Below are 24886 nucleotides of genomic sequence, written 5' to 3' on the forward strand. Positions count from 1 at the left end.
AGCAGAAGGCAATGACAAACTGGATTGCATCTAGCAAAGGGTAACTAGGACAGCAAATGGCCTAAAACTCAATTATTTAATGCAGATAAAAGCAACAGAAAAGAGAAACCCCTGGGGGCAAGGAGAGCTGTTTTTGAATATGTGAAAAACAGTGTACAAACAAAAGAAGAGTCTAGTTCCAGAGGTGGCACGCTGATGCAATGCTAGGAATTTTAAGAAGGTAAAATTTAGCCTCAGTATATCAGGATAATTTTTGTAACACTAAGAGCATACAAAAATAGAACAACCTAATTTCTGATGAGCAAGCTCCTTGTCAATGATGGTGCTCAAAGGTGGCGACACCAGATGTCAGGGATGCTGGGGAAAGGATTCCTGTGAAGAGAACTTTGGGATGCAGAGCTCAATGACTTTTGGGGTTCTTTGTACTTCAAGGAATCCTTGAAATTGTTTTTTTTTAAATTTGTTTTTTAGACAGACTCTCACTCTGTCACCCAGGCTGGAGTGCAGTGGTGTAATCTCGGCTCACTACAACCTCTACCTCCTGGATTCAAGTGATTCTCATGCCTCAGCTTCCTGAGTAGTTGGGATTACAGGCATGGGCCACCACACCTGGCTAATTTTTGTATTTTTAGTAGAGACGAGGCTTCACCATGTTGGTCAGACTGGTCTCAAATTCCTGGCTTCAAGTGATCCACCGGCCTTGGCCTCCCAAATTGCTGGGATTACAGGTGTGAGCCACTGCAACTGGCCGGCAATTTTTTTAAAACACATTATACTCCAGTCCAGCCATTTTTTTTTTTTTAAGAGTTAGCGTCTCATTCTGTCACCCTGGTTCACTGCAGCCCTGAACTCCTGGGCTCAAGTGATCCTCCTGCCTCAGCGTCCTGAATAGCTAGAACTACAGGCATGAACCACCATGCCCAGCTAGTTTTTACATTTTTTCATAGAAACAGAGTCTCATTATGTTCCCCAGGCTTGTCTCAAACTCCCGACTTCAAGCCGTCTTCCCAACTTGACCTCCCAAAGAGCTGGGATTACAGGCATGAGCTACCTTGGAAATTTTCTGTATTTTTGAGCAGGCCCTTTATCTGTTTAGCAAGGCTTGTGTCACAGCAGATGCGCTATTTTTACTCACAGATATGAGTATGTGCTTTTCTATCTACAGAAATAAACAGTTATGCAATGTTAAATGTTTTTGTTCTGATGTCTACAATACAAGGAAATAACACAAGATTATTAAGGTTAAAAAATGATTTGTTTGCTTACCTTTGCTGATGAAACAATTTGCTTGGCTTGGCGTCTTGATAAATGATCAATTGTCCTTATGAGCACTTCAGGATTTGCATTAGCTAAGTGCATTAGACTTTTGTAACCTGCACTGTATAATTGTTTTGCTCGACCCTGAAAAGCATTACAAAATCAGCAGGATAACAATTTGGGTTTAGAAAAAAGAAATTGAAGCACCTTAACTGAAAAGAAAAAAACACCTGCATGTAAGAGACCGGGATAAACTAAGATAATAAAGTAAATATGAAGATGTAAGACATAAGAATCCTGAGAAATTTTTAAAAATGCATTTGGGTGGTTCCAAACTGACTACAAGAAAACTTTCCATGCAGCTGGAGTCAACTAACTTGTGCTGCAATCAAGAATAGAAACCCATTAAGGCACTTAGGTTGGTGGCATCATCTCATATCCTAAAGCAAAATGTTCCAGTCCAGTGTCTTTCTTTGTTCTTTTCTTTCTTTCTTTTTTTTTTTTTTTTTTGAGACAGAGTCTCAGGATGGAGTGCAATGGTGTGACTGTGGCTTATAGCAACCTCCACCTCCCATGTTCACAAATTTTTTTTTCTTAGTCTCCTAAGTAGCTAGGATTACAGGCGTGCAATACCACACCTGACCAATTTTTGTATTTTTAATAGAGATGAGGTATTACCATGTTGGCCAGGTTGGTTTTGAACTCCCGATCTCAAGTGATCTGCCCACCTCAGCATCCCAAAGTGCCGGGATTATAGGCGTTGAGACACTGCATCCAGCCAAGTCCAGTATCTTTCAATGTTCTCACCATCTACTCAGGGGACCACTGGTGTCTGTGTGTGTGTATGTGTGTATTCCAAGTAGAACTCCTCTGACTCAAGAACTGAATAATAGAGAATACACTGAAGTTGAAGATTGGCTGAAAATAGAAAGCTGAAAAACTAGTTGCAAATCCTTTCTTCTTACTCTCTTGGAAAAAATACAAAGGACCTTTGCTGCTACTGAATCACCATTACCTTAAACAAGCACTGCGTCCAAACTAACAGAAGGTAATTCTTCAAAGGAGTGGAAGAAAGAAGAGGTGTTAAGGACACATGGTAGCATAACATACTTGGAGACAGTCACCCCCACACTTCCTGTTGTTGTTTTTTTTACAACTGAGATTTTTTTCATCAGGTATTCCATCTAATAACTGGATTTCTGGAAGGCCATCACAGCTATTTGTTTTAAATAAAACACTCTCACGACAAATGAGCAATAAGGCTCTTGCTATTACTTCCCCTGTACTAAGACTTCACAAAATAATAAAACCTGGCTTCTGTGTTAATCGACCTAATTTCAATTGGGAAGCTAGGAAGCTACTGACCTCTAAAACTCCAGTCACTTCCATCAGAGGGATTAGTTCTGCCTTTACACAGTAAGTCAGCTTCTTGGTAAGTTCTACCAAAAGGGCTCTGTAAACCCAAAACTCCTCAAGCTCCTGAAGAACACAAAGAAATATATAAAATTTAAATTTTGTAAGTTATTTCAAAGTTTGGTTTGTGTGATAGGGGGCTCAGAAAGAATGTTCCTTATATAAGTTCTAGAACTTGAGTTAAGCCAGAGATGAAAGATGATTCTAGGCAAAATGGATGTGAAGAAACATGGTGAGGACCCTGAAGAATTTGAAGAATTGGTTTTAGGATGAAGAAAAGATTGAAAATTGAAAAATAAGTCAATAAAAAGAGCTCTGGTCATTTAAATCAAATACCTGGAAGCAAATGCATAGTTTTTCTTTCCCAAGTGACTAAAAACAATTCCTACTTCTGGGAATTTATCCTGAAGACAAATACTAAACATGGAAATAATTCAAATGCAACATAATGTTCAATGCAACAATAAAATGATAAAAATACTGAACGCCATGAGTCAATAATTGTTAAAGTTAGATGGGTAAATGGGAATTCAATATAATAGTCTGTCATATATATTTGAAATATTCTGCTATAGTAGTTTATTTTATTTTAAAGGTCCCTTTCTAGCCTTTGGGTATCACTGTGAGAGTACATGATGAATGGAACATCATTAGCGAGCATCTTGTGACCACTAAGAAAGAAATCAATGTAATGAAGATGGCAGAGTAAAAAGAAGAAAACCCTTGAACAGAACAATTGAATCAATCAACCTTGAAGTTGCCTTAGTCTGGGTACGCCTGTTATATAAAATGATTCTTTTTTCTTATTGCTTAAATGTTGAAGGGTTTTTCTGTAACTTGTAGTTAAAAGCATCTTAACTAATACAATTAATGTACTATTTCATAACTTTTTTTTTTTTTTTGAGACGTAGTCTTGCTCTGTCACCAGGCTGGAGTGCAGTGGTGCGATCTCAGCTCACTGCAACCTCCGACTCCCGGTTTTTAAGTGATTCTGCCTTAGCTTCCCAAGTAGCTGGGACTACAGGTGTGCACCACCACACCCAGCTAATTTTTGTATTTTTAGTAGAGACGGGGTTTCACCATGTTGGCTCAATCTCTTGACCTTGTGATCTGCCCACCTCAGCCTCCCAAAGTGCTGGTGTGCGCCACTGCACCCGGCCTTATAACTTTTTAAAAGAAAAAATATCTTAAAATAAGCTTGTTCAACCTGTGGCCCACAGGCCATATGTGGCCCAGGATGGCTTTGAATGCCACCCAAAACAAATTCATATAATTTCTTATGATATTATGAGATTTTTTTTCCTCATAAGCTATTGTTAGTGCATTTTATGTGTGGCTTAAGATGATTCTTCTTCCAATGTGGCCCAGTGAAGGCAAAAGATTCAACACCCTTGCCTTGAGATACTGAAAGTAGACCAGGTTTGGTGGATCATGCCTGTAATCCCAGAACTCTGGCAGGCCAATGTGGGAGAATTGCTTGAGTCTAGGAGTTTGTGACCAGCCTGGGCAACACAGCAAGATCCTGTCTCTATTGATAATAACTTAAAAAATTATATACATAATGTAATACATATCATATAATTATATACTATTTATATTACATGTAATTATATATTACATAATTATATGTAAAATGAAGTAAATTAATTAGAGCACAAATTGTCAGCTAGATTTTTCTTAGGATTAATTATCAAACTTTCTTGATGCTTTATAGATTTCTTTTTTCTCGAACAACTCAATAAGGCTCAAGGCCTCATAGTCACAAAGAAAACAAAGGAAAAAAATATTAGGGAGAACATCTTTAAATATAAGAAACAACAAACATAAAAAACGTAAGAAAATACATTTTAAAAGCTAGCTGCTTCTTATTACCCATAATTTTTGTCTTCTGTTTAACTAGCATGTGCTTACGGAATATAAACTAACATTTAAAAATCAGCACAAGAAAAGATATTTAGAAAGCTAAATTTGTTAAAATAATTATCATTCAGTCCAAAGCCAAGTATTTTTGAATTATTTACTCCCTTCTTTAGCACATGTGATAGAATTAATTGTCATATCATATACAGAATATGAAGGTTTAAGAAAGAGAAAATAAAATACATTTTCAATTTAGAAAACAATTCATGGGGAAAAAAGTTTTTAAAAACTGAGTTGGAAACAAATATGGAAAGAATTATTATGCCACCCAATAAGAAGAGACTTAAATGCTGCAAAAATGGCTTATATTATAAACATATCAAAAATTATCTGGATGGAAAAGTCTGGTAATCGTTATTGTGCTATTTAAAGAAATTCTGAAAGCTTATTTTAATAAAGTCTTAAATCTATTGGAAATGCATATGGCCAGAATAAGGTTTTCTTCTTAAATTGTTCTATAAAATACACATCTGATGTAAAAACTTTAAATAGCTGCCTGCCAGTGGAAGCAAATATAGTAAATTACAATGGCAATCAAGAGAATATGGGCCAGGCATAGCGGCTCACGCTTGTAATCCCAGCACAAGGCCAACCTGGAGGATCGCTTCAGCCTAGAAGTTCAAGACCAGCCTGGGCATCATATGAGATCCCCAACCATTCTACAAAAAATTTAAAAAATTGGCTCACACCTGTAATCCCAACACTTTGGGAAGCCCAGGCAGGCAGATCACTTGAAGTCTGGAGTTCGAGACCAGCCTGGTCAACATGTTGAAACCTCATTTCTACTAAAAATACAAAAGTTAACTGGGAGTGGTGTTCCATGACTGTAATTCCAGCTACTTGAGAGGCTGAGTCAGGAGAACTGTGTGAACCTGGGAGGTGGAGGTTGCAGTGAACTGAGATCCTGGAGGTTGCAGTGAGCCAAGATCATGCAACTACACTCCAGCCTGGGTGACAGAGCGAGACTCCATCTCAAAAACAACAACAACAACAAAATTAGCCAAGTGTAGTGGCACACACCTGTGATCCCAACCACTTGGGAGGCTAAGGGAGAAAGACTGCTTGAGCCCCAGAGGTTGAAGCTGCAGTGAGTCTGGATAGTGCCACTACACTCCAGCCTGGGCGTCAGAGTAAGACCCAAGTCGCTGGGACCACAGACGTGTGCCGCCATGCCTGGCTAATTTTTGTTATTTTTTATAGGGACAGGGTTTTGCCACATTGCTCAGGCTGGTCTCGAACTCCTGGGCTCAAGTGATCCACCTGCCTCAGCCTCCCAAAGTGCTAGGATTACAGGTGGGAGCCACTGGATCTGGTCAAAATTAAAATGTTTTAAAAAGAGAATATAGTACTAAATAGTTGAATAGTAGCTGTTGAATACAGGCAACTTACTAACCAAACACCTGACACTTTTATTACTCAGATGAAAGGCATTCACATGGAATCTACATCAATAGAGAAAGGTTGTTTTTAACAGTTAATTCAGAATATGTAAACCTATTAATGGTGGCTGTAAGAGTTGGGTTAAAAATGCACTTTTTACTTGTTCATTATGTGTTTTAGTCGATTCAGTAATTTTTGTATTGTCACCATAAATACATAATAGTATTTACATAAACAGATAAAAACAAAGGTACATTAAAAAGTTTTTTTTTAGTGCTATGTAACAACAGAATACGTCAACAATGAGAAAATGCTGACATACGAACTGGCTTATTAGTTTAGTAACAGTTAAAACAAGAAGATGTACAAAGTACATATCATATATTAAATGAAATTACCTCACAGAAATGCAACACACAAGATGAGAATGAGGCAGCTCCAGTGAGAAGATTTTGTACATATCCTCGAGGCATATTAAATTTTTCAGATACAGTCCAAATGCTGGTCTCTTTGAGCAAGGAATAAAGAACAAAAGACAGATATAGCCTGTTGACAACGTCCTTGTCCACCTTCTAGAAAGACACAACCAAATAAATTCATTTACTAGATGAATTTATATGTATGTTAAATATATGCTATTAAAATTGGACAAAAGGAAATTGTGGGTGAAGTATTTCATAGCTAGTACCAAGCTTAGAAACCAATTAATTCTTAAATTAGAGGAAAAAAAAGATGACCTTAAAAAAGAAAAAGTAAATATAAGACGTAAAATTAGAGGCTGGGAGTGGTAGTTCACACGTGTAATCCTAGCACTTTGGGAGGCCAAGGTGGGAGGATCTCTTGAGTTCAGGAATTCAAGACCAGTCTGGGCAACATGATGAAACTCTGTCTCTATTTAAAAATAATAATAATAATAAAATAATAAAAAAATAAGATAAAATATAAAATTATATCCTCCACATAGTAGAGGATATTATTTTATATTTATATAAAATATTTATATAATCTCATTCTTCTACTATCCTCCACAGTAGAAGAATGAGATGAGAACTTACGGTGACATAACAAAGGATGCATGAGTTACAGATTCTGCATGTTGATACTGGATCACTTTTTTAAAAGCATTAAGCTGAAAAAGCATGAAAGTTGAACATCAAGTAGAAAAGATTGCTATTTAATTTCCCAGTTTTAGTGCACCTTCAGTACTAACAACAAATTGAGTCAATGTAGGTTTGTGCTTAGAATGTATTTTCTAAGCCAAGAAAAATGATATAATTATTATATGGCAAAATATAATGCTTTATGCCAATTTCAAGATCTTTTGCAGCCAGGCACGGTGGCTCATGTCTGTAATCTCAGCACTTTGGGAGGCTGAGATAGGTGGATCACCTGAGGTCAGGAGTTTGAGATCAGCCTGGCCAACATGGTGAAACCCTGTCTCTACTAAAAATACAAAAATTAGCCGTGCATGGTGGTGGGCATCTGTAATCTCAGCTACTTGAGAGGCTGAGGCAGGAGAATCACTTGAATTTGGGAGGTGGAGGTTACAGTGAGCCGAGATTGTGCCATTGCACTCCAGCCTGGGTGACAAGAGTGAGACTCCATCTCAAAAAAAAAGATCTTTTGCAAGAAACCAAGAAATGTTCAAAAAAGGTTGGGGGGCTGTTTTTCAATGTGGAGAAATCAATTAGATTTTAAGTATTTAAACATGTTCTTTAGAGTTTTTAAAAATTATACCTCCAAAACATTAAACTAGTGATTAATCCATTCGTAATTAAGATAAATTCATGTCCACACTACTTTACATACCTATCAATTTAGCAAATAGTTGTTGACTATATTACATTAAATGTAACAAAAGTAAACTCTGGATTCAAGCTTTAAAAGATGCATTATCCTAGTAAGATTTTGCATGTTTATTATTTGATAATGAGTTCTAAATTAATATTGTTTTATTTTACATTTTACAGTTTAATATAAAGTTTTGTTTTAAGAAATGTTTTTATTCAGCATTTTGAAGGTCTAAACAACATAGCCAGTTCCAAAGTAAAAGACCTAATCTAAAAATTGTGATAATGTGAATGCTTAAGTACTACACAGATACTTTTCATTTTTATTTTTGAGACAGGGTCTCACATGTTGCCCAGGCTGGCCTCAAACTCCTATGTACAAGCAAATCTTTTGCCTTAGCTTCCTGAGCAGCTAGAAGTATAGGTGTGTGCCACTGTGGTGGGCTCGTGGATATTTTTGATTTTATGACACAGTGCTGCATGGAACACAGCACCATTCAATAAGTGTAAGTAAATGTCACCTTCCATTCTACAAAATGAAATCTCTACTGTCTATGCAAATTTAAAAGGTATACAGAAGGCTGGGTGCAGTGACTCACACCTGTAATCCCAGTGCTTCGGGAGGCTGAGGTGGGTGGATCACCTGAGGTCAGGAGTTTGAGACCAGCCTGGACAACATGGTGAAACCCCATCTCTACTGAAAATATAAAAATTAGCTAGGCATGGTGGCGGGTACCTATAATCCCAGTGACTCAGAAGGCTGAGGCAGGAGAATTGCTTGAACCTGGAAGATGGAGGTTGCAGTGACCCGAGATCACGCTGCTGCACTCTAGCCTGGGTGACAGAGTGAGACTCCACTTCAAAAAAAAAAAAAAAAAAAGTATGGGGGAAAATGGTAGGTAATTAGGTTTCTATGTAAATTGGATTGCCAAAGAAAATTTAAAATGAAAAAAAAAAAAAAAGTGTATTACAGGGGGAAATAACATTCTCTTAAGGAATTTGAAGATATAGTATATGGTTACCAAAGAATTACTTCAACTTCTCTTAAAGTTAGTGTACGTATTTGATACTTGCTTCATGCCTGCTGACTGAATTTTAAAACACCAAAAGATATCACACAAATGAGTATTAGCTTATCCCCTTTAACTTTATAAAATGCTTTATGTAATATAAGTACTAGACGAGAAGTTCTTTGAGGATGGCAAAAGCAATAACAAAAAACCCAGACTTGTCTTATCTTGGAATCCCTGATACTAAGCCTAATATAAAGTTTCTAGAAATACATTATATTAGGCTTAGTATCAGGGATTCTAAGATAAGCCTAATAAAAAGTTTCTAGAAAATGTATTTCCTCCCTTGAAGTAAACTTATATCAGGATTGTATAATATGAAAACATTTCATGCTACCCAAAAAAAGGCCATCATCATACCACCCAGAAATAAATGTTGTTTAAAAATATTAATAAAGCCCAGTGTGGTGGCTTATGCCTGTAATCCCAGCACTCTGGGAGGCCGAGGAGGGTGGATGACAAGTTCAGGAGTTCGAGACCAACCTGACCAACACGATGAAATCCTGTCTCTACTAAAAATACAGAAATTGGCCAGCATGGTGGTGTGCACCTGTAATCCCAGCTACTCAGGAGGCTGAGGCAGAAGAACTGCTCAAATCTGGGAGGCGCAGGTTGCAGTGAATTGAGATTGCACTACTGCACTCCAGCCTGGGTGACAGAGTGAGATTCCTTCTCAAAAGAAAAAAAAAAAAATCAAAAAACAAAAAAACAAAAATCCTTCATTGAGGTATAATTTATATGTAATAAGATACACCCATTTTACAATCAGGAGAAGGGCAAGAAAAAAATATTAATACATTTTGGGTGCTCAGATATGTTTTAAGTAGTAAAATGAGAATTATACTAATTTAAGGGAAAAAATGTAAACCAAAAAAGATCAGTATAATGGTATTTTGTTGAGTGAACTTAGCGAATGAACTAAGTGTTGAGTTAACTTATTATTTAGGAGGAAAAAAACATTGTGGTACCTTTCTGATGGCTTGACCTGATGCTTTCTTCCCAATAAAGCTTTCAGAGACTCCAAGAATGGCAGCTACATTTTGTTCTGCTGGACTGAGTTGGCTAAACTACATGGAAAAAAGAGCAAATAGATGGAAATATCAAAAAATCTGTCACATGAACCAAATCCAGGATTTCTTTTGATATCACATTTTCATGATTAAGGATACAAAAAGCAAGATAAATTTATTTGTAAATATCGCAGATTTTAAAGTTGTATCATTAGAATATAACATTCTTTAGTAGAATTATCTAAAGGCATGGCCACAAGTACTAGTTTCCTATGTGATTATGTTTAATATCAGATGGCTGAGGGGAAGAAGGAAAGGTTTTGAGAGTAATTGCATTATATAATGCCACTTAAAAACTTACTGCCTGAGTAATATAAATTCAGGAAGTTGAGAAGAGATGGAGAAAAAAAAAACAGTAATGACTTTAAAATATGACATTAAAAAGAAAGTTAATTTCCTGTGATTAAAAGCTGCATACTACTTCTGCCTAATATTGTTTTTTTTTTTTTTTTTTTTTGAGACAGTCTCACTTTGTCACCCAGGTTGGAATGCAGTGGCATGATCTCAGCTCACTGCAATCTCCGCCTCCTGGGTTCAAGTGATTCTCCTGCCTCAGCTTCCTGAGTAGCTGGGACTACAGGCATGCACCACCATGCCCAGCTAATTTCTGTATTCTTTTAGTAGAGAGGGGGTTTCACCATGTTGGCCAGGCTGGTCTTGAACTCCAGACCTCAAGGGATCCTCCCGCTTTGGCCTCTCAAAGTACTGGGATTACAGGTGTGAGCTACCACACCCAGCCCTAATATACATTTGTACAGCTAGTCTGTTCACAGTAAAATCATAATATACTATATGCTACCCTTGGCTTTATAATAAGTATGGACAGTTCTACTTTGTGATACGTTGTAAAATAAATATTCCTTTCCAGTTACTAACATCATTGGGTTTAATGTATTATCATACTTGGCTCTGACTGAGTTTTCATATAATTAAACTCTCAATCATCAGAGATGGCTTTCACTGTTTTCTTTGCATTCTAGGCATTATAAAAGGTAGTGATCATAACAGTAACTTTCTGTGGGGAAACAGGACCAAGGGTAATCCTTTTTTCTTTTGACAACCTTTATTTTTTCAATAACAAATATGCTTATATTTAACAGAAAAGTAACATTTAAGTAAAACAAACCAAAAATCTGTTGCCAGATTACAATTTTTAAAAACAGAAAGAAAAAATATCTAATTCCAAATATATTTTAATAGGGAAAAAAGTGAATAATCACTTTATAAAAAGCATATAAAAGGCTGGGCACAGTGGCTTACACCTGTAATCCTAGCACTTAGGGAGCCCAACATGGGAGGATCGCTTGAGCCGAGGAGTTGAACACCAGCCTGGGTAACATGGCAAAGCCTATCTCTACCAAACAAAACAGAACAGAACAAAACAAAACAAAACAGCATGTAATAATTAATAAGTAGCCTAAGTTGAAAAATGTTATATTCTCACCTGCCTGAAGTATATCATCCAATCAGGGTTACACTGTGAAACCAGATCATAAGGGGTTGTTAGGTAGATTAGATGAAGAAGGCTTTCCAGCACAAGTCCTTCAAGACCTTTCTTCAAGTCTCTGTAGAGAATGTCACAATAAGCTAAATCTATAGTTCCTAAAAGAAAGATACAAATATTTAACCTTTCACAATTACCAGAGAGGGAAAGAGATGGTTTTAAATATTGTTTACATGTTACTTCAATATAGCAATGCTTGTTAACATTTAATAAGTACATACCTGCTGATCCAACTATTTTGGGGAATCTAACCTAGAGAAATATTTCCATTTGTACACCAAAATACAGAGAGATGTCCATGTAGCCTTGTTTATAACAGAGAAAAATCAGAACTAATGCAAATGTCCATCAACATCAAATGGTTAAATAAATTATGGTACATCCACACTATAGATGACAACAGTAGTAAAGAAAAATGAGATCAATTTAAAGGAACTCTTCTGTTAAGATGTTCATGATATAAGTGAGAAATATAATTTGGAAAAGAATATTTAAATTATGATTCAATTTGAAAAATAAATACACACATAAAAATATTTGGAAGAATACATATCACATTGGTAGTAGTAGCTCCTGAGAGAGTAGAAATGGGATAGGAGCATGGCACTTTCCTTAACATAATTTTGAGTTCTTAGGTTTTTTTTTTTTAAACAACAGACATGTATTATTTTTCATTAAAAAAGAGCCTCACCCTGGGCAACATAGTGAAACCCCCATCTCTACTGAAAATAAAAAAATTAACCAGGCATGGTGGCACACACCTGTAGTCCCAGCTACTCATGAGGCTGAGGTGGGAGAATCATTTGAGCCCAGGAGATGGAGGCTGCAGTGAGCTGAGATTGCACCACTGCACTTCAGCCTGGGCAACAGAGTAAGACCCTGTCAAAAACAAGCAAACAAACACACCAACCAAAAAAAAAAAACCCCACAACACTTTATTCACTGTCATGAAACAATCTCTAAGACATTATAGTCAGCAAAAAAAAAAAAAAAAAAAAAAAAGCAAGTTGCAGGCCCAGTGTGGTGTCTCATGCCTGTAATCCCAGCACTTTGGGAGGCAGAGGAAGGAGGATTGCATGAGGCAAGGAGTTTGAGACTACCCTGGCAAACACAGCAAGACTCTGCCTCTATATTAAAAAAAAAAAAATTTATAAAAAGTTTCAGAATACTATAAATGATTGTTTAAAGAAAAAACAATACTGTACATACATACATATTATGCATTGAAATGAAACGTACAGAAAAGGTCTGGAAAGATATACACTAAATTGTTATTCTTGGCAGAATATTAAGATTTGTATGGTTGCTGGGGAGGGAGGCATGAAGGAGGGATGCCTACCTTATCCTCTATACACTTCTGCAGTACCTTAATTACTTATAATTCAAACATTTTTCAACTTTTGAAAGTCGGAGTTTATCAGCTTATAAAATAAGATTAATATGATTAATATAAAATTACAAATATAACTTGAAGTATAATTTTTTAAATTTTTATTTATTTATTTATTTTTGAGATGGAGTCTTGCTCTATTGGCCAGGCTGGAATGCAATGGTATGATCTCAGCTCACTGCAACCTCCACCCCCCAAGTTCAAACAATTCCTGTGCCTCAGCCTCCCAAGTAGCTGGGACTATAGGCATGTACCACCATGCCTGGCTAATTTTTTTAAAATATTTTAGTAGAGACAGGGTTTCACTATATTGACCAGGCTGGTCGCAAACTCCTGATCTCAGGTGATCCACCTGCCTCAGCCTCCCAGAGTACTGGGATTACAGGTATGAGCCACCGTGCCCAGCCTAAAGAAAGTATAATTTAATTTTCATTTTTTCCCAATGTGTTTCCCGTGATCAGTAAGATTTAGGTGAGCTCTTACCCTTAAATGAAGCTCGTCCCAACTTTGTAATATGAAAATTATGTTGGACCTCTTCTTCAGACTTATAAATAGTGTCTTTTTGTACAAGTCCTCTTTCTGTCAGGTATCTAAGTGATTCAACAGTTATTTCCCAGAGACTTTTTTCTTTCAACAAAATATTTTGCTGAACACCAAAAAATGTACCATTCATGAAGTGATAGATATCATCAAGATTTGTTGCAATCTGAAACAATTCAGGATATCATTGGAGCATTTTCCTTAATTCAAGGCATCACCATGAATCCACATTAATCAAGATGATAACTCATTTCCATACCTCAAAGCTATTTAAATAAAAAAATCAGTATTAAATCTACACAGTTGTATATATAAATTTATAGTGACAATTTAAAATTAACAACAAAAATGTAGGGGGATGATAGTTATTATATTCATACTTTTTATGAAAACATGTACACATTTTTCATTCCAAAACTCCTTTGAATAGGCCTTTAAATAATTTTTTACAGTATCTCCAAAACTGTCTATTTACTCCCCAACCAATGTTCACTAATTCTCACTCAGCCTCCTTTATCAATCTTACCTGCATTGCTTTCCACCCACCTGTGAAAGCATCCTTTAGCTCTAGTTACAAAAAAAAAAAAAAAAAAAAAAAAGATGGCAAATATACAACAGTTTCCACTAAAACAAGGTCAGACAATACTTCACCTAAAATGTTACCAAAAATAGTTGATCTCTACCTATTTTTCACTCTCTCATTCCTATCTCCATTTCTTGTTCTTTCACTGCCTTTTTCTTTTCCTGTTATTCACTATTTATAACCTACAATGGCAATCATAATACTTAACCCTCCCATTTAGCATTCAGATGTAGAGTTGACTCTAAATTAGAGTAATTTTTATTAGCCAATTTCAACGAAATCAGCATGTATACTAAAATATAGTCAATCAATAAGTATATTTCTCTCTCATAATTCTGATGCTATTTAAACTGGAAATTTAAGTCATTATTTCATATTAAACTGATATAAGGGGCAAGAAAAATATTATGGGGCATATTTTCTATTGCTTCTTCCCACTTTAATAAAATCATTCTTAATATAGTATTCAATTAAGCTAAAATTACACTTTTAAGATATTTAAGAACTGATACTTGGTTTTTGGATTAATGTACTTGTTTTTTGTACTGTTTCCTACCTAAATGATTAGAGTTAACACTGGGAGTGGGAGAGTGCAGGGGGGCAGGGGAACCTTTATGTGATCCCTCTATCTACCATTATGTCATCTTTCTATCCCTCCCTGAAAAAGTTTTTGACATAGTAATTGAAACCCACTGGGCCAGCCTCTGTTTCTGGCTTCTCAAAGCCAGATTCTCCATGGATGTCCCAACTTGCAAGTTCACCCATGCTGAATTCCAAAGTTAATTTCATCACCATGTCCCAGATTAAAGGAAAAACAAACAACAAAATCAGGCCAGGTGCAGTGGCTCATGTCTGTAATCTTAGCAAAGATTCAGTGATTTTTTTTTTTTGAGATGGGGTCTTGCTATGTTGCCCAGGCTGGTCTTGAACTCCTGGGCTCAAACGATTCTCTTGCCTCAGTCTCCCAAAGTGGTGAGATTACAGGTGTGAGCCACTGTGCCTGACAATTCCATGATCGTTTAAAAATTATTTACTTTAATCACTGAAGTGGATGAGAAAACAAAATATAAGAGAAAAACAAAAGAAAAACAATTAAATAAAAAACAGTATAAAATCTACAGTTGCATATATAAAGTTATTGCATAACTTTTTAACCTGTATTATCTCAGATAACAGTAATAAGATAAAGAATTTAAAAAAAATACCTTCAAACCAATCAAAGAGAGAAATAATGTTTGGATTCCCTTGGTGAACTCCTGAACAAGATGGCTGTAACAGTTTTCCAAAGGTCTAGTTATTAACTCCAGTACCTATAAAAGTTAAAGCAATACCGTGTTTGTGTTATTATTAAAAATAAATGGCATTTCATATAAATAGTTTATACTTCACATAAATCTTGTAGAGCTAGAAGGAGATAAAAAATGAATAAATAAAATAATAAAGATGAATACAAATTTAACATTTGATATCATAAAAATGGAAGAAAGACAAATAGGAAAAATATTTTTTCATGCTCTGAAATATATACATTTTCAAACCACTCTTTCTAATTCTTAATCACAGAGAAAAGAAAGCATCATTTAAAGGAAATTAATAATTAATTTTAAAAGATGATTTCATAAAAGGGCTAGACCAAACCAAGAAAAAGACAAAAATCAACCAACCAACCAAATTATTACCTGTTGTTTGTCTTTTTCTTGCAATATGAGGATACTCTCCCCAATAGTATCTATTCCAGCACGACCAGCTCTGCCAATCATCTGTTTATATTGATTCCTCTTTAAAAATTCCATAGCAACATAGGGAGCTCGTAAAATAACTCTATGGAATTAATAAATAATTAAGAATGACACTCTACAGGAAACAGTGCCAATTTTAAAAATCCTTAATTTCATTATATATTTGTGATATTAAATTTAATGACATATTACCACAAAATAATGGATAACTAGTATTTACCAAGAATCTATGATTTCTTAGTTTTTTGCATATGTTATCTATAATTCTTATAAAACTCCTAGTAATGATACACTTTTTTATTTCATTTCATTTTTATAAAGGAATTAATTACAACTCAGTTAAGTGATTTACCCTAAACTAAAAAATCAGTCATTACCAGAGCTATCATTTGAACTCAAGTCTGCCTAGCTGCAACGCCTATGATCAATCTATAGCAGCAGTCTCCAAAGTGTTTTGACTTTATACCCCTTAAACAAAAAATGTGACCATACATCACTAACATATACATATCTATTTATGAATTTACATTATTTTGAACTGTATAAAGTTGCAGACTTCAACTGTTTTTGACCTACAGAAATAGTGATTTCAGCCAGGCTCAGTGACCCAAGCCTGTAATCCCAGCACTTTGGGAGGCTCATGTAGGAGGTTTGCTTGGGTCCCGGAGTTTGAGACCAGCTTGGGCAATATAGTGAGATGCAGTCTCTACAAAAACAAACAAACAAACAAAAACTTGGCTGGGCATGATGGTATGCCCCTGTAGTCCCAGCACTTGCGAGGCTGAAGTGGGAGAATCACTTGAGTCCAGGAGGTTGAGGCTGCAGTGAGTCATGATTACGTCACTGTGCTCCAGCCTGGGCAACAGATTGAAACCCCATCTTTTTTTTAAAAAAGCAATTTCAATCATCTTCATATATACAGAAGTCTATAGTCAGCTTTCCTATCCAAAGGAAAGAAAAAATCTATTGTTTACCTATATTAATCAGCTTCCTCTTTATTTATAAATTTCAATATGCAGCAAAGATTACCAAATACTTGAAGAAAACTAATAACATAAAAGAAACCTAACATGAATATACAGAATAAATGACCACAAAAAGCAGATAGTACAGGGAACAGAGGAGAACTTTAAAAAATCCTAATTAGCATTCACAGAAAATTGCAGAGTATTATATCCACAATATAAGAGTAGACTATTATAAGGAAAGAACAACAAAAGAGAGTTCTTAGAAATAAAAATAATTAAATTTATTAAAAAATTCAATTGAAGGATGTGGTGGCTCACACCTGTAAATCTAGCAGTTTGGGAGGCCGAGGTGGGTGGATCACCTGAGGTCAGGAGTTCAATACCAGTCTGGCCAACACAGAGAAACCCCATCTCTACTAAAAATACAAAAATTAGCCAGGTGTGGTGGTGGGCACCTGTAATCCCAGCTACCTAGGAGGCTGAGGCAGGAGAATCACTTGAACCCAGCAGCCGGAGGCTGCGGTGAGCCGAGACCATGCCACTGCACTCCAGCCTGGGCACTGGGCAACAGAGCAGGACTCTGTCTCAAAAAAAAAAAAAATCTGGCTGGGTATGGTGGCTGACACCTGTAATCCCAGAACTTTGGGAGGCCAAGGTGGGCAGATCACCTGAGGTCAGGAGTTCAAGACCAGCCTGGCCAAGATGGTGAAACCCCATCTTAAAAAAAAAAAAAAAATTCAATTGAAGAACTGAATAATGAATGAGAATAGTTAATGGATACCATTAAAAACTTATACTTTTTTAAGGCAGGGTCTCGTTGTCTCCCAGGCTGGAGTGCAGTGGTACAATCATAGTTCACTGCAGCCTCGATCTCCTGGGCTCAAGCAATCTTCCCACCTCAGCCTCCCGAGCAGCTGGGATCACAAGTGTATGCCACCATGCCCAGCTAACTTTTTTGATTTTTCAATAGAGATGAGGTCTTGCTATGTCATCCAAGCTGGTCTCAAACTCCTGGGCTCAAGCAATTCTCCCACCTTTGCCTCCTAAAGTGCTATGATTACAAAAAACTGATTTTTTAATATGGAAGGGAAAGTTAAAAAAATCACGTAGCACAAGTTGTGTGCTTACATTCTTACACGTTTTGAAAATATGTAATAAAAGAGATATGAAAGGTGAATCTAAGAGGCCTCAACCCTGTCTAAGTGAAATTATAAAAGCAAGGAACAGAGATAATGGGAAGAAAAAATAAAGAAATAACAGAAAAAACTTACTCAAAAAAGAAAGGCATAAAGCTTAGATTAAAAACATCCATCCAAGTGCTAAGACCTATGAATGAAAAGTAGTAATGTTGGGATTATAAAATCAATCTTCCTGGGTTCAAACGTTGGCTTTAAAACTCACTTTGGGTATAAAGTTGGGAAAGTTATTTAATTAGTCAGTGCCTCAGTTTCCCCTTCTATGATAGGTATGTAATACAATATGACCTTCCTCACAGAGTTGTTGTGAAGCTCTATTAAATCAATGTGTGTAAAGTTGTTACTACATGAATGGGAGAGGAATGTGGTAACTACAACTATTATTATACACCACGATGAAACTGGAAGGTTAAAGAGAAAAGTCTAAAAGCTTCTGGAAAATAAAAATCCATGCAGAGAGAAAAAAATGAGCAATGCTGACCTCTAGAAAATATGAAACGATATTTACAAAGTCCCTAAAGAAAAAAATACAGAATCTAGAATTCTTTTGCTAGTGAAGTATTAAAGTGTGAGGCCGAAATACAGATATCTTCAACTATGCAAAGAGTCAAAATTTTTTACCCCTAAAGCAGTATTCTAAAAAGAATTACTCAAGGAAGGCACCAAAAAAAAAAAAAAAAAAAAAAAAAATCAGAGAAGGAAGATGTGGCATATTTGAGGCAATGGTAAACAATAAACAAGTATGATTTATAGGTAAGTTTAAATAATTACTATGTAAGATAAAACAAAAATTTAAACTCTGGCACTAAAATTCTAGGTAATTGAAACACTCATGGGGCAGAGTAGAACATACTAAGGACATGCTAAGACTCTTGTTATGTTCAGAAGGGGATAGATATTGAATAATTCTAAAGTAATAAAAACTGATTACAACTTAAAATTTTAAGAGTAACCACTGGAATAACAGAAATAGGATATCTAACTTTCATTTTTTTCTTCAATTGTCTGAAAAATGGAAAACTTAATCAGATACAGAAATTGAAAAAGAAAGAAGGAAAAAAGGTACATACATGCCAAAAAAAAAAAAAAAAAAAAGAATCCTGGTATTCAAAGCAGAATTATTGTATGAGCAAAACAAGTACTTGTGGAAGTGATAAAAGGTATAATTCAGCAATAAGATATTTGAAGTAAACCTTTGTATATCTAAATAGTTTTGAAATATAAAAAGTAATAACTTCTGGAACTGCAAAAAGGAGAAACTGATAACTACATAATTAAAGTACGAGACTAACATATTTCTCTGAAATTGACAAAGGAATCAAATATAGTAAGAAAATAGGGAAGCTGATAACACAATGAACAACTGTGATCTCACTGAGAGGTATAAAACTGTATATTCAACCGAAAATACATATTTTTTAACACTCATGGAAAATTTATAAAAATTGATAATTTATTAGCAAGATACCCCATGGTCATAGATTATAAAGGACAGAAGTCAATTAGTTAGGCCCACATATTTGGTAATACTAAAAAGGTAACCAAAGATCTGCTTTAAAAAATATATATTGGACTCAAATTGGCTTATGGATTAGTTCTCCAAGATTTCAAGGAAATCTCTAGGTTAAATAAACTCTTCAGATTACACAAAAGGTGAAACACTTGCCAACTACTTCTACACAAACAAAATAATAAACTGTAACATCAAAATCAGATATGAAGAGCATAAAAGGGTGGAATTCTAATATCAAAAAATCTATGAATGTTATTTTTTATTACATATTTCATTAAATATTCATTTAAATATTAAAGAAAATGAACCAACCAATCAACTCAGCATATGCTAAAAGAACATTTGATAAATTTTTGATAAACAACAAAACTCCTTGTAAGCTAGGAATGGAAAAGTTCTGAGCCTGGTCAATATTCACTTATCTCTTACCTTCGAGCTGGTAGGTTGACACCTGCCGCTAGGGTAGATGTGCAGGTAAAAAGACAGAGCACTCCTGTGGAGTAGGCCTCCTCTAACAGCTTCCTTTCATCACTTGTTAAGCCACTATGGTGATAGGCAACTCCAAATGGGATAGTGCGCTTTAAGACAGGACACAGGTTGCCATTGCCAATATTCTTCAGGTTGTTAATCACCTCACATTTTTCTTTCTCCTTGTGTTTCAGATATTCCCTATGAAAAAGATCTGTTAGAAATATAAACCCTTGATCTTCTAGTGCCAAAATTCCTACCATTTTCATTTTAGTAGATGCTAATGTAAACATTCTTTATTTAATGTACTATTTTCACTGAGTTAAGTACATTAACTATTCTCAGAATTTTGATTCTGACTTCATTAACTATTAGGCAGTCTCTCAATCTCTTTGTGAATTACAGAACCCTGTGAAAATTTTATCAAAACTAAGGAAAGGTGGGGTGCAATGGCTCATGTCTGTAACCCCAGCACTTTGGAAGGTTGAGGCAGAAGGATTCGCTTGAGCCCAGGTGTTTGAGATCAGCCTGGGCAATGAAGTGAGACCACCTCTCTACAAAAAATAACAAAAACTTAGCCGGGCACAGTGGTGCATGCACCTGTAGTCCCAGCCTATGGGGGAGGATGAGGTGGGATGATCGCTTGAACCCAGGAGTTTAAGGTTGCAATGAGCTATAAATCTACCAGCCTGGGTGACACAGCAAGGCCTTGTCTAAAATTAAAAAAAAAAAAAAAAGATAAGGAAAAATACAACTATTTACATAAATACAATATTTTACATATAATTTCAGAGGGTTTATGGATTTCCTGATATTAATTCCTGTACTTCCTTTGAATCCATGGATACCAGGTTTAGATCTCTGCTCTAGATGCTATGACTGTTTTTTCTTTATAACAGATATCTTTATAGGGGATAGTTATTTTAAGACACAAATTTTCTTCTCTGAAAATGGAAACATATATATTATTAAATCATACTTCTATGGTAAAACACTGTCTAAACACTAGCACTTCAGAAACTTCATTCATATCCTACAATATTTCCATCACTTAGCCAGTGTCTCCATCTTATTACCTTGAATTATTCTAAGAAGATAAGTGATTCAATGAGAATATTTTTTTCAATGATAATTTTCTTAAGTTTTTATAATCAAAATCATCATTGTAAAAGCAGACCGAAATGAGCAAAAGTTACCGAAATGAGCAACTCCTTTATCTTATCCCAAACATTTTTATCTTTTGCTGTTTAATTAATTTAAGTCCTTCTTAGACCAATCAATGACAGTAGGATTGAAAGAGGAGGTAGATGTTGACTAGATTATCATTTAGGTTAATAGACTACCTGTATGAATAGTGAGACAGCATTAGCTAAGGGGTTGAAAGAAATCCCAGAAAATGATTAAACCACACATGGGACAAATAGGTAGATAAAAAACTGAACTGTTAGTACTTAAAGTAACTTCATCCTTATCTCTCTGAATATGACAAAGCCAATATTATGATACTACAAAATTACAAGCCAATACATTTCTTTCTCAGGAAATTACATCCAAATCTCCACCCAACTTAAGTGTGAAGTTTACCAAGAAAGGCAGGTCAGGCACAGTGGCTCATGCCTGTAATCACAGCACTTCGAGAGGCCATGGGGAGTGGACTACTTGAGCTCAGGAGTTCGAAATCAGCCTGGGCAACATGGCAAAATGCCATCTCCACCAAAATTACAAAAAATTAGCTGGGAGTGGTGGTGTGTGCCTGTAGTCCCAGCTACTCAGGAGACTGAGGTGGGAGGATCACTTGAGCCCAAGAGGTTGAGGCTGCAGTAAGCTGTGTTTGTGCCACTGCATTCCAGAATGGGTGACAGAGTGAGAAACTGTCTCAGGAAAAAAAAAAAAAAAAAAAAGGAAAAGGAGAAAAACAAGGGATGGAAGATACAATTCATCTCCACAGTGGTAACAGTGATTAGTCCTCTGACTATCTAAGCCAGTGGTTCCTGACCTTGGCTATATGTTGGACTTGCCTGGGGAGCTTTACAAAATGTTATCTGGGAGTCATTGCCAGAGATTCTGATTTATCTAAGATGTAGCCTGGGCTTTGGAATTTTTAAAAGCCTCCAAGATGATTAACTATGTAGCCAAGGTTTTGAATCACTGACCTAAGCCATTATATTAGTTAACATTCTCTTACATGCAACCTTAGAGTTTTTTTTTTGTTTGAGATGGAGTCTTGCTCTCTATTGTGCAAACTGGAGTGCTGTGGTGCGATATCAGCTCACTGCACCTCCGCCTTCCAGGTTCAAGTGATTCTCGTGCCTCAGCCTCCCCAGAAGCTGGGATTACAGGCATAAGCCACCACGTCCAGCTAATTTTTTGTATTTTTAGTAGAGACGGGGTTTCTCCATGTTGGCCAGGCTGGTCTCAAACTCCTGACCTCAAGTGATCCACCTGCCTGGGCCTCCTAAAGTGCTGGGATTACAGGCATGATCCATGGTGCCCAGCCACCTCAGTATGTTTCTCTGGCCATTTAACATTTATTTTCACAATTAAAATTTCTTTCTTCAATGTCAAGGCCTTTAGTATACTATAACAATATAATATTTTGCAAGGCATAATTAGTGCTTGTTCAATAAACATAATACACAGTCTGTAATTCATAATAAAAATAAAACAGGATATTTAAAAAAGATTAACATACTTGCTTAAAAATTTACATATCATTTCTGCTACATTTTCACAGTTCTTCTTACTAGGACAAAAAACTAAGCAGGAATAATTGGGAATAACTTCTGTCACCAGTGCTACCAAGTGATCGGGATCCATCTTTTTTAGGGTATCAGAATACTGCAAAACAACAAGATGTAGGAACAACGTGGTTAGTAAACATGAAATCCTGTCTATTTTTTACCAGTGTGATTTGAAAGGTAAATAAACCATCTATAATTTTAAACTTGCAATTTAATAAATCTGATCACTTAAAATAAAAGATGAAATATATATTCAATGTCAAAATGTTCACTCTCACATTTCTTTTAGGTTATTATGATTTTCTTAGGTCTAGTTAGTCTAAGAAGAAACCTCAGAATTAAAGAAGTGAATTAAAGAAAATTAAAGAAGTGAAAATAGTTAATGTTATTAATAGCCTCACCACATGCCATCTCCACCGTAGCAGAACGAAAAGGTCCACAGAGGGAAACACAGGTTGATCTTAGTAATAGTCAAAGGACTATGTGAATAAGACATACCCTTTACAGCCAAAGGACTATGTGAATAAGACATACCCTTTACAGCCATTAATAGTTTTCAAAAACACAGATTCAATCACACTACTGAATTATGACAATTTTTGGAGTAACAGACACGAGGAACACAAAGAATATGAAGAAAAAATGTAAAGTTATTTAAAATCTCAGTTTCTTCAACTGTACTAAAAACTAACGAAAACATACTTCAGAATAACACACCTTCATAGAAGTCTAAAACTATTGTATAGTCCCTTCTTCCCCTTTTTAATATCCTTCATATAAGTTATAAAACACTAAAATTTACATAGTAGATATTAACATTTTAATATAGTATCTGATCTAGATGGTCTATAAATTATTCTTTTGTTGTTGTTAAACGAATAAACATTTACAGGAGAGGTTTCCAAATTGTCCTGGTTCACAGATCCAGTGCCAAAAGAAATACTTAACAGTTTTGTTAATTAAATAGTGAGGTCCAAACAACTTAATATGTACTTCCTCACAACTTAGTAGCTGTTAGAATAAATAATACACATTAGTTGAATGAAAAAAAATTTTTATTTTATTCTGAAATAACCACAGTGGCTCACTAATGGGATGTGTGTACAACTTGGTACTGTCTTTAAAACTCTGGAATAAGACTGGACACAGCTGTTCTCTTCTGTTCCAGATTGATTTTCACATGGTACTTGCTTACAGCAACTGTAGAAACCCCAACTTCACAAAGATATGATGTCATAGAAAAGAATATGGTGTGATCTAAAGTTGAAATTGGAAATGAACTATCTTGAACTGGTAGTCTGCATGTTGTCCAACAAATGTCAAGCATCAGCTGTTTCTCTCAAAAATCTAAACTGTCCTATGGAACCCACTGGAAACTTCAGCAGTGCCCCAGACACAAAGTCTGGCAACCTAGAATTTAAAGGTTATCAACATTACCTTATAATTAAGGAAACGTGAAAAAGTGATGCCATTCTCAGCTTTGCTGTCAATTTCATATATGGTATCATTTATTTTCAGATATTCTTTTAATTCAACCTTGAATTAAAGGACACTTGCAATTAATACCACATATAAATTCCTCTTCCAGAGTTTTAAATGTTACAAAATAGGTTAAAAAAGGGCCGGGCGCGGTGGCTCAAGCCTGTTATCCCAGCACTTTGGGAGGCCGAGGCGGGTGGATCACGAGGTCAAGAGATCGAGACCATCCTGGTCAACATGGTGAAACCCTGTCTCTACTAAAAATATATATATATATATATATATAGAATTAGCTGGGCATGGTGGCGCGTGCCTGTAATCCCAGCTTCTAAGGAGGCTGAGGCAGGAGAATTGCCTGAACCCAGGAGGCGGAGGTTGCCGTTAGCCGAGATTGCGCCATTACACTCCAGCCTGGGTAACAAGAGCGAAACGCCGTCTCAAAAAAAAAAAAAAAATAGGTTAAAAAAGGACAGCTATAAAAGATTTTAGCTTTTCTAAGATATATAAAACATGCTTCAACTTAAAAGTTCTTGCTTTACCATTTCTTCTTCTTTTTTGGTCTTTTTTCTCCTTTAAATCAAAATAGAGATCAATATCCTTGAAGAAATATTTTTAATTAGGTAAACACCATATCCAAAAAGAAACCACACACTTCCGTATTTGTCACAGAAAGCGTGAGTCGTGGTGTTCTTATTTTTTACTAAACTATTATCTACCATGTCTCAAGATCTAAAACTTTGTCTTTTTTTTGAGACTGGGTCTCTATCAGCCAGGTTGGAATGCAATGACCTTATCATAGCCCACTGCAGCCTCAGCCCCCAGGACTCATGCTATCCTCCCACCTCAGCCTCCCAAGTAACTGGGA

At 35.8% G+C, this 24886-nt stretch overlaps 1 protein-coding gene across 11 annotated transcripts in view; it reads right to left on the reverse strand.

The window, feature by feature from the left end:
• HELQ (helicase, POLQ like) overlaps positions 1-24886 on the reverse strand; it is a 51380-nt gene that overhangs the window by 10169 nt on the left and 16325 nt on the right. For 6 of the 11 annotated variants that reach the window (XM_010334756.3, XM_074396380.1, XM_074396381.1 and 3 more), the window contains 11 exons: positions 23980-24078; positions 22494-22639; positions 19763-20002; positions 15597-15738; positions 15123-15227; positions 13278-13500; positions 11345-11502; positions 9799-9897; positions 6369-6542; positions 2623-2736; positions 1267-1401 (listed from right to left, as the gene is read on the reverse strand). In XM_010334756.3, coding sequence (XP_010333058.2) covers positions 1267-1401; positions 2623-2736; positions 6369-6542; positions 9799-9897; positions 11345-11502; positions 13278-13500; positions 15123-15227; positions 15597-15738; positions 19763-20002; positions 22494-22639; positions 23980-24078 — 1635 coding nt within the window. Of the gene's footprint in view, positions 1-1266; positions 1402-2604; positions 2737-6368; positions 6543-9798; positions 9898-11344; positions 11503-13277; positions 13501-15122; positions 15228-15596; positions 15739-19762; positions 20003-22493; positions 22640-23979; positions 24079-24886 lie in introns of those variants that run through there. The other 5 variants (XR_012516871.1, XM_010334751.2, XM_010334753.2 and 2 more) reach the window with 5 other exon arrangements.

This window comes from Saimiri boliviensis, chromosome 3, assembly GCF_048565385.1.
Source record: "Saimiri boliviensis isolate mSaiBol1 chromosome 3, mSaiBol1.pri, whole genome shotgun sequence".
Lineage (NCBI taxonomy): Eukaryota > Metazoa > Chordata > Mammalia > Primates > Cebidae > Saimiri > Saimiri boliviensis.